The sequence below is a fragment of the Morone saxatilis genome, unplaced genomic scaffold, assembly GCF_004916995.1.
Source record: "Morone saxatilis isolate NCDOM2014 unplaced genomic scaffold, NCSU_SB_2.0 Contig19, whole genome shotgun sequence".
Taxonomy (NCBI): domain Eukaryota; kingdom Metazoa; phylum Chordata; class Actinopteri; family Moronidae; genus Morone; species Morone saxatilis.
In genome coordinates this window covers 8,108,397-8,119,026 of record NW_023339751.1, presented here as the reverse complement: position 1 = coordinate 8,119,026, position 10,630 = coordinate 8,108,397, and the positions used below count along the sequence as shown (strand labels likewise).

General features: G+C 39.7%; 1 protein-coding gene across 1 annotated transcript; it reads right to left on the bottom strand.

The window, feature by feature from the left end:
• agpat4 (1-acylglycerol-3-phosphate O-acyltransferase 4 (lysophosphatidic acid acyltransferase, delta)) lies at positions 1–4,324 on the bottom strand. The gene is made up of 9 exons (XM_035663297.1): positions 4,086–4,324; positions 3,286–3,467; positions 2,959–3,128; positions 2,670–2,831; positions 2,391–2,544; positions 2,018–2,120; positions 1,836–1,911; positions 1,176–1,374; positions 1–515 (listed from the first exon to the last, which is right to left on the bottom strand). The coding sequence occupies exons 2-9, from the start codon at positions 3,461–3,463 to the stop codon at positions 445–447; spliced, it is 1,113 nt and encodes a 370-aa protein (XP_035519190.1). The 5' UTR covers positions 3,464–3,467; positions 4,086–4,324; the 3' UTR covers positions 1–444.
• Between the last annotated feature and the right edge of the window lie 6,306 nt (positions 4,325–10,630).

Sequence of the window (10,630 nt, the reverse complement as noted above, 5' to 3'; positions counted from 1 at the left end):
TTTAAAAAAAGTGAAATGTTTATTTCCTTCCGCCATGAAAATGCTTTGCATTACAATCAAAGAGGTAGTCCATTGTTCACATGGTTGAATTTCACTTCAAGTTACCAGTGAAAATGTTTGTCTTGACTATATTCAAATATTTACACTCTCCTTTGAGGGGAATGCAGTAAAGCCATATTTAATCTTGCCTCAGTTTCTTATTGCATGTTTCCCAAAGCAAGCTGACCACTACAGTTCCAGTTTCATGATCTAAACATCTCGAGCTTCTGCAGCCAACCGTTAAGATGGCACTACACTATCAACATTATGCTTTAAAGCAGGTTTGTACTTGTTAGACCAGCAGATCATGTCGGACTGGTGTTTACACATTCTTCTGCCGGGCAAGCTTGCAAATTAGTAGCTGTGCAAAGAAACAGCCCTGAGTTTGTTCAGGTTAGTTGTTGTTTAGTTATTCCCATAGCTTGAGCCTCTGTCAATCTCAGTCTGGCCAATCATCCAGCGAAATCCCAGTGAAACTGTGAGGGAAAGTTTAAAAAATGGTACATTTAGAATATTATTTCAGCAAGTCACATAGAAGTGGTGACAGGTTTTGAGATTCTGTACAGGACATGGCTATTTCCACAGTAAATTCACTTTTTTATTTAGTAAGTTTTCCCCTTTAAATAAGATAATAAGAAGACTTTTCAGGATCAGAATTTCATGACGTGCTTTAATGTATCACATTAAGATCTGAAGTTACGGGCTACGACAGTCAACAACCAATATCTGGAGAAAATCCAAGTATTAAGTTCAAACTTATGACACTTTTTTAATAAATGCTTAAGATTTAGCTGGTTTTCTTCAGGAAAAACCACAAACAAGGTCAATTATTTATTGTGGAAACTGTGACATGCTGTTAGAGAAACCTTTTTCCTGTTTAACAACTCAGTGAAACTACTCAGATGGATGAATGTTAACCAACTTTGCTAAGTAAGCACATGCCTGAATGCCGTTGGGGACATGCTCCCAAGACCGATAAATCATATTTTCCAAAAATGGGGGGAACTTACATTTGAGTTGTCAAATCTGCTGCTTTATGGACCGTTTGGACAAAAAGGAGCTGGTTAAATTTAGGGAAGGGCCGTCACACCCATGTCAGGGTGACTTCACTGTAGGCATGAATGCATGAAACCAACCTGTGGAGCAGAAAGCCACGGAAGCTAAGATGGTCTGCATTGATCCAGAGCTGATGAGCTGAGCGAGTAGCAGGCCTAGTGGGTAGAGGAGCAAGCAGCACCAGAACAGCCAGTTGATCAAGGCCCAGGGTCGGCGTGGAGGGCTCACTATGGGGCCAGGGAAACGGCCTGTCTGTGTGTAGTGCTCCTGAAAGCTATCCTGTTGACACATTAATGCAAACAGATAAGAACATGGCTAAGTTTGTTCTTTGAATATGCCAATAACTTTAGAAAGTGGTAGGAACCAACTACTTTGTATAATATTTACTATTAGCAAGTTCATATTAATAAGTTGCTTAGAGGCCATGAAGTGTGTGAACAGTAAAGCAATGAGAGAAGCGATAGACTTCCACAAAAGACACGTTACAGTCCAATGTCTTAGCTTGGAGAGGGGCCACCTTGCCTGAAACCACCTCATTAACATCCAACTTTTATGAAATAAAACATTCATCTTAAGGGAAAAGGAACTTAAGCACCGTTTTAAACAGTACATTCTAAATATTTAATGCATAAACTTCTGTTAAGGCCATCAGATCTGGGTGGCTTACCGCCTCCACCAAACAGAGCCCTATGGAAAAACCCTTTATCCATCAGAAATTTACAACTTCAACAGTCTCTAACCTTTTCCTGGTAGAGTTTGTGGAGCCAAGCAGCACACTCTGCCTCATCTTCTGGGATCAACTCTAGAGGGATTCTCCTGCAAGTGAGAGGGGAAGTCAGATCTCTCAGATAAAGAATGATTACACCAGAAAACAGGAAGTGTAATGTTGTTACAGTTGTCATAGCAAAACATTTCTTTGTACCTCACGTATAAGTCCGCGTGATATTTCTTCCCATTTAGAATTCCAAGCAGAGTTGGCATTTCATTGTTTCTGAAGTTCAGTGTGGAATCATAAACAGCTGCAGCTGCGCAGGACAAAGCACACAGCAACAGTTAGCTGTTAAACTCATTTGATTTGCAAATGCATCTAGCTTTACCCTCTAACAGACATCCAGCTCACACATGCCATCAACCTGCAGGGACTGCAGATGAAAATGAGCCTGTATGGCTAAATCTAGCACATTTACATCTACAATAAGGACCTATGTCATGTTATTTAATGTGCATTGTCCCATTAATATGGCCACATCTGCTGGTGGCCATATTTAAATACTTCATCAATGATGGATACTCACCAGCTCCTCTGAGGTTTTGGACAGTTACCCAGAATCCTTTGGTCCTGGGCAGAAGATGATACTTGAGTTTGGGTAAACCTTTGCTCTCAGCCACCTGCATGCTGATCTGGTGCTTCTTTGGTGTCAAGCGTGTACCCTCACAGTAAAGCAAGAACTAGCCCAAGAAAGTTGTTTATTAAAAGCATTATTCCAAATCCAGAATGATCACTGGGATATTGCATGACAGCTAAGCTAGCACATTCAGTGATACAACAGGTTTTACAACCAGGTGAAACTCACCCAGTAGTTTTCCGGGTAGTCCCGCAGGTTCTGAAGACTCTGAGCCACTGTCCTTCGGTCCTCCTCCCACTTCCTCTTGCAGAAAACTATCTCCAGGAAGTACCACATCCACCCAATAACAGGTACATAACTCAACTCTTTTTTGGCTAACACCTTTGAGCTCTGAAAAAAGATGAAAAAGTAAAGCATGTTAAAAAAAGACAGATACAGATAGTACTAAAATGCAAAAAAAAAACCTCAAGGTCAAAAAAAGCGAAATTGTGAATATTTCCCTGACCCTTTATCTTACCCCAAGAACACCAAATCGCTCACAGAAGGTCCAACCACACAGGAAGTCTATCTCAAAACTGTGGTTGAGAACCACAATTGCATTCTCATTTCCATACAGGGGGTAACTCTTTGGGTCTGTGTAGAGCGTGCATTCTGTCCCAGACCACCACTCCAGGGCAGCTACCATCTCTGAGGGGGATCATTAGTGGTTTTATTGTACATGCAGACTGATTAAGAATTCCACTGCATGCATGTGGGGTTTAAATCTTATTCATTGCAACAAAGATACACTGTACCAACAGACTTCTGTATCATGGGTGTAGCAGAGAGTATGAACACAACTTACGGCTACTGATGCAGTAGCCCAGCCTGATGTTGATCCTGCGGGCCAGCTGCTTGCTGACCAGCCACAGAGGTAAAGTACAGAGCTGCAACAGGTTGACAATGAGGCCGCTGACCAGGAACACATAGCAGATGATCAGCTGGCTCAAAAACTGGGATTTCAACAGCTGCACGAGGCCCATTGTTCTGTAAACAAAACAAAAGTTGCACAATTTCAAGCATTAAAAAAACTCCTCCTCCTATTAAACACAAACATATTTCACCATTCTGCTCGGTCAAACACAGCTATCAGCTACTGTTTCCATTGGCTGTCACTCAGCCCACTCTGACATAAAGGTTTTCTTTGACTGGACTGATTTCATTTGCTGAATGGAGCCTTTTGAGCTGGGACTGTGCATAAACAGCCAATCAGGTTTGCTCCTCACAGTGCACACGACCTTTTCAGGGATAGGGACACTGTATATATCAGCATATATACTAAGCCATACCTATGTTGTAGTTTTGTCTTGGTAATAACAGTTTATATTCATACTGTGTTATTAGATCAATGTGCTCTGAAAGGTCGGGACAATCATGCTCAGCTCTGAGAAGCAGTATCCTTATTATTTACCATCAAGCTGTTTTTGTTGGTAAAACACAGGCTCGCAAAGTAGCAACAAACATTTAAAATCTGATAGCAGTATTTACAAGGACATAGAGATTAAAATGAACAAATGATCAGAATGCATAAAGGTTAATTCACCAGACAGATAAAGGTCAAGTTCTTTACTCAGCACCTTAAAGTACCTCCACCTTGACATTTACCTTGATCCAAGAGAGTTGTCCTGACAGAAAACACCTTCAACCCTTCCACAGATATCAGTATCTTCCACTATACGTCCATGCCACTCTGGGAGTCACTGATAGCTCTTGTTCAGAATTTTTTTTTTTTTTTCAGCTGCGACTCATTCAAGCATGTACTCATCAGTTTACCCGCTGTCAGTGGCTGAAAGCAAAACTTCACTGTGAAAAAGGAGCCACACCCATCACGAAGACACGCCTGGGTCCGGGGATGGAGACGCGCATGTGAAGGCGTCGCTTCCTTCTGGAAACTCTGGAGCTAGACTCGCTGCGAAGATCGTTTATTCCTTGCACGATGTTTCAAAAACACAGTTACTGTTCCCATGGTGACCGCAATGACAAAGCGTATTTAGTTTATGGCTGATGTGGACCAAGTAGGATATTTATAAGTGAAGCTATTTATACCAGGGCGACCTTATCTCGCAACGTTTCCTGATGTTGGTGCAATGTACACTCGTTTTCATTTCTTTGAGCCACAAAGCGGTACTGAGTGAGACCTCTGTCGTTTTTTTTCTCTGTGTTGTCTTTATTTGGTAACAGGAAAGGCACGAGTGTCAAACTAGGAGTGGGGCACATGCGCAGTGGGCTTTTCTTCCCAAATGTTCAATGATAAGCCAATACAAAATAGTTAGCTGCTGTCTGAGCAACAAAGTCGCTTCCTTGTTTCATTTTGGCTGAATTTGAGTAATAACCACGATGACAGAGCAGCTTCCTCAGTAAGCACAATGTTTAATATGTAGCCATTATGACAGGGATTTTACAGGTAAGTGGTAAGCGGCGCTGCTTTATGGCGGGCAGCACCCCCTGCTGGTTGTGTGTGGTAGGTGCATAAGAAAAAGGTGATTTTTAAGAAGAAGTTGAACCCAAAATGAATGCATTAATGGAGTTTGTTATTAGTAGCATCAATGTTGTGGTGTAATTTAAATGAACATGAAATACATCCCACTTAAAAACACAGTACTGGACTCATTAACTTAAATTGCCCCTCTAGCAGGTTTAAATTTAAATGTTTGAGCTATACTCGTGTAATGGACAGTGGTAATTCAAGACTAGAAATGCCACCTTTTTATGACTGCATCAAGTTGAAATATTTAATAAGACTATTATTTGTAACACATTTTCCTAAAAATCAGGCTGTCAGTGACTGGTGAAACTTTAGTATTTTGTAGTTGAGAACCATGTACGTTTTCCCTCTTTTGTTAAATAATCATATAAAACTCCCTTTATGGATACAAAGCCAGTCTTAATATTCCTCCATTGACTTTGCAACATGAGTAACTTTAATAGGCCAAATAACCCACTTCCCGAAATTAAAGTAAAGAGACGAAAGTAAAAGTCACATTCAAGTGAGTCAAGCACTCGGGCATCCATCAGGGTTTTCACAGTTAATAATTACATCCCTATGAGTTGGCTCATGGAAACAGTGACTTAGATACACTTTCTCCTCTCACAGAATATAATATATTATTCCTAAGTGAAGTAAGATAGAGCTGAAGTGGAAACATCTACACTCATTACTTTTCCTGACTGATGTTAAACCCCTGACATGCACTTTTAATGCTTTCTTCAGTTTGACCAAAAAGACATTGTCAGACAATTTCCTCTTCCCAACCCTAGAGGGAAGTAAAGGTGCACTGAACACAGAGATCTCTTGGATGAGAAAAAACTTAAACTGAGTAAATTTTCCTCTTGCAGATATTGCAATAAAAAAAATCTGTTGACACATATTTTTTAAGAAAAGAAAAAAACGTCCATGCCAAACCAAACAGATTTTTTTTCTTTGAAAGGAAAGAGGTCGGGAGGGTCCTGTGACCGTTCCACCTTGGGGGTTGCTGAAAAGTGTTTCCAAGCTCTCTTTTTACAGGTCCCATAATGCTTCAGCCCTAATGTCCTTTACAACCGAATAACCTTGAAGAGAGGACATGCCTGTCTGAAGAGGTCCAAACATACAGTAAAGTAACTCAGGAAGCCCTTTATGTTCAAATACCAAAGAGAATGAGTGTGAAGGGACTCAGGGGAATAATATTCAGTAAGTATGTGCAAGTCACTCTGTAGCTACAGAAGTGATGGAGCACAGCAGGTTTTACACTGTTAGCTGAAGTGAGGAAGAATCACTGTTGGATACATGTGTTAGCTATTTTAAATCCCATAGCACCTTTACAAAGTTGCCAAAGTCAACGTTGATGTATATCCAGCTCATTTTCAGGCAACCATTTCACGATTACCTTACGGCAGACTAGGTTAGTCAAAAGTAATAACTTTATGTAGTCAAGCTTGATGCAGAATGCACATGTGGCATTTACCGTGTCTTTCATAGAAGATCCTACCGGGTTTTGCTTCCTGATTTGATAAAATATGGAGACAGTTTAAGGAAATAACACAAGATTTACTTAGAAATGATGACCAATACAGTCTACTGTGAGTACATAGAGCAAGACATTTACATTTATTTTATTCAATCAGATTATATCCTTTGATTCGTCTTAATAAAATAAGACGGTAAGAGGATGAAGAATGCATAGATGGTGAATGAATGAATTTAAAACTTATTTTACAGTACAATATACTACTTTATTGTCTGTTATGTCTAAAAGCTCTTACTGTTTTTAGAAACAAAGGGTTATTTGTGCTGTATGAAGTAGCACAAGTACTGATTTACTCCGCAATTAAAGTATGATGGTAAACATTCCCCTTCAGAGATGTTTGAAGATAAAACAAACAATATGACATCAAACAATGAATCTCAATTTATCTCATATGGTTTTTCAGCAAAACAGTTTAATAAGCTATTTATAAACGATTATTTTAATCTCTTTCCCTCATTAAAAACCCCAAATCTATTAATATACAAATAAGCTTTTTTTCCCAAAAGTTAAACTTCTGTATGTAAGACATTCCCTACTTTATTGAAAAGACTAATCTCAGCATACATTTGCTGGCAGTTTCAGACTTCCACACCATATTTTTGTCATGCAAGTTGCATATTGGACCATGAGTGGTTTCAATTTGTGATGTCACAAACACCTGCTTGTACATGAACGCGTTCAATAAAGTGAACAAAGAGAAACGTTCAACTTCCAAACTCTGCACATAATTCTGCACAATGAAGGTCAAACATCCAAGTGTAGTAAAGAATAAGCAAAACACATTGAAACCTTTGTTTTGAAGGAAACGTTTTATTGCACAATCATAAACAGGCTGGAAGCCTCAGTGTAAAAAAATAAGCTAACAGATGCATAAAATCAAAATAAAGTGAATAACGTTTCACTGAAATATTGATTCACTCTTAGAATTGCCTAAACTGCAACATAGGACGTAGCCAAAGTCCAGCCATGCAAGAGGTTAGTACATGAGAACGATGTTAGATGGAAAACGTAAATCACAGTGAAAACATAAGTCTAAGCAGAAGAGACTAACGATCAGTGTGCCTCCTACCCAAAGTGGGTAGCCAGGAAGGAGAGTGTCTCATTCACATTTCAGTGCCTCCTTAGTGGAAAAGTGCAGTTGATATGAGGTTACTGGATTTAAAGATGTGTTGGGGGGGCACCTCACCACAAAAAAATAACCTGTTCCAAGAAATGTCAGCTTTCATTAAATGAGTTATGTGTTACTGTTAAAGTTGCCCTTCTAGGGCCCTTCTTTGGTACAGCAGGCAATTGGATACCATATAAGAGTAATGTCGTGAGTTTCAGTGCAGCTCTTGACATTTGTTGCATGACATCCACCTACTCTTATTTATTGTCCACTGTTAAATCAAGTGGAGAGGCTATAAAAATAATTTAAAAAAGCTTCCTTGCTAGATCAAACTAAAGACCAGATGTAATGAAGCTGGACTACATGCTTCTTTGACATGTGGAAAAGCTCGCCAACTCAGCACCAAAACATCCGCTTTAATCTTGAAAATCTCTCATCTCTCTGTTGTCACCTTATTGGGAGAGCAGCACAACCTTTACTTATTTATTTCTAGAAATTAATAAGTAACTCTTTTAAAAATCAGTGGCTGCAGCTGACATTTTTCAGTCAAGACTGAATCAGGTTGATGTAGCTGGCCAAAGCCAACAGCTTTCAGCCAGGAAGAACTATACTTTTGGCTCAGCAACACAGGGGTGATTTGGATGAGCATGCTGTATAAAGAATGCACCAAGGATTAAGTGAAATCACTGCATAAGTGTGATTTATGAGCCATTCTGCGTCAATAGACTGTGACTGGCTTTCACTCCTATTACCCGAAACAAATTAACACTCATTGAACCCCTCTGCGTAAGTCTTTAAGATAATAGGTCAGTGAATTTCTCAGCCTTCACTTAGAGGTTTTGGGTCTCACTGTGAGAAAGCCTATGTGCATATTCCTCATTATGCAGTAAATGTATTTGTTATAATACAATGGGTGGCCCAGTAATAGATATGCAGGTGAGAGCACAAACTGCTTTGAAAGTGTGAGGAAAAGAGAAGAGCCATGCAGAAGTCTGATGCAAATGATTTGACCAGACAGCCCATTCAGCTGCATCAGCTGGTATTCTGACTGGAAAACTGTGACTGACTACATTTGTGCAAATGGTCTGAATAAATCAGGAAGAACTCTGGAAAAAGCTGCATTCATTTAGGTTTTGTGCAGGCTTTAGTAAATAAGGCGCTGAATCTGATTATATAATAAAATAATTTTGGATGACTGTGTGTTGGAGTGTCATGAAAGGAGATAATGTGCTCAGATTTTCTGAATGCATGCATCAGGCGCTTGGACATACAGGAAAAAAGTACAAATCAGAAAAAGTGACAACATAGCCTGGGGCCTAAACTTTATATGACACTGTATATATGCGGCAAGCCAGTAATGAGATCCTGATGTATGCAGTGTCTGCTTCTCCCGGGATTCGCCTCTGTAGCCTCGTCCATATGACAAAGTAACTGTGGGCCCCACCGACACATCCGACTGTCAGTGAAACACTGGGAGGTTTGCTGGAAACACCTGCTCTGCTGCTCTCTAGGGCCCACGCATGAGACCTGACTCAAGTGCCAAAAAGTACTGGCCTGAGTGAAGTTATTTGATGTAATGCCATCTCCAAGGTGAAGAAGATTAAAATACGGCATGGTTATGCAATTACATGTCCTCTTTTTCAATTTTTACTCCTGCCTCCTCTGACAGATGTCAGAATTGGGATTTGAATGCTTGGGAGTTAGAAAGTGATTCAACATGAGGTCACATGTGCACACTGGATGTTGGTCACAGCACATGTGTGAGAGCAATAGTTTGTGCTGTTAGTGTAATGTATCCAAATGAGAATAGCATAATATTCTAATGTTTATTTGTCATTGTCTCTGGGGTGAGCAGAAGGTAGATCAGGTTGTCCACTAATCAAAAGGTTGGCGGTTCGATATTTTGGCTCCTCTTGCTGCATGTCGAAGTGTCCTTGAGCAAAATACTGAACCCCAAAATTCTCCTGATGCTGTGCCATCAGTGTGTGAGGGAGTATTAGTTTCTCTTTCTGATGAGTTGTTGGCAGTGTATGAATGGGTGGATGTGATATGTAGTGTAAAGTGCTTTAAGAGGTCGAAAGACTAGAAAGGCGCTTTATACGTGCAGTCCATTTACCATTTACCCCTTCTATCACCCTCCCCTTCCCAACCTGTAGGATAAACTATGGTGGCTGCAAAGCTCACGGAAAATGTGAAAGGCCATATCAGCATCCAGTGTTCGGACAGTGTTGAAGATGGCCCGCTCTCTCTGTAGATATAAAAGGCTCATTCTAAGGTAATGAAAACACAATTCTTATTTTCAGGTGATGATACACTAATGAAAACAAAACTATAAATATTATATTTAATTTCTGCCAAAAGGTCTATCCCTATGACACTGGTCCTTTAAAGCTGTTCGAATCAACCTTTCTTCTTGTTCTCTTCTTGTTATTTAAACATCCAGCAGTTAAGATTATCATTTGTTTGACTCGTGTTTCTGGCTACCTAATATTCACAATCCCTCTGTTAGCTCTGTTTCTGGAACTATTTGACTCTTTGGCTGCTAAATGCTTCACTATGTTAATCAGCCAGTCGCTAACTGTGTCTGTCTTCTGTCTCTTGATGTTGAGCAGGTAGTGGACAGTGGGGTTTTAGAGCTTTTCAAAGCTGCTACAGAGAACAAAAAAACCCAGGAAAGGTGCAAGCTGGAAAACTGTAACGGAAACTCACTAAAAAAGCTCTGTAAAAGTGAGGGGAGCTGCAGATTTGGGTGATAATTTTGTAGGTTAGGAGCAACCCCTTTTACATTGTTGTCACCTTGCCATTTGGTATTATAACAAAAATATCGAATATCGAAGTAAAGGATCTGAATGTTCACCACTGAAAATTACCAATATGAGGCTTTTTTGAAGAGGGGGGTGTTATGTTAAATACACATGCAGACAGTTCTAGATATTTGAAAAGTAAGTTATTTTTTATCACTCAAATATATGAAATCATGAAATTTATTTAGTATTTCTATTTTTTAATCTCTCGGGTTACTTGAATGTTGTATC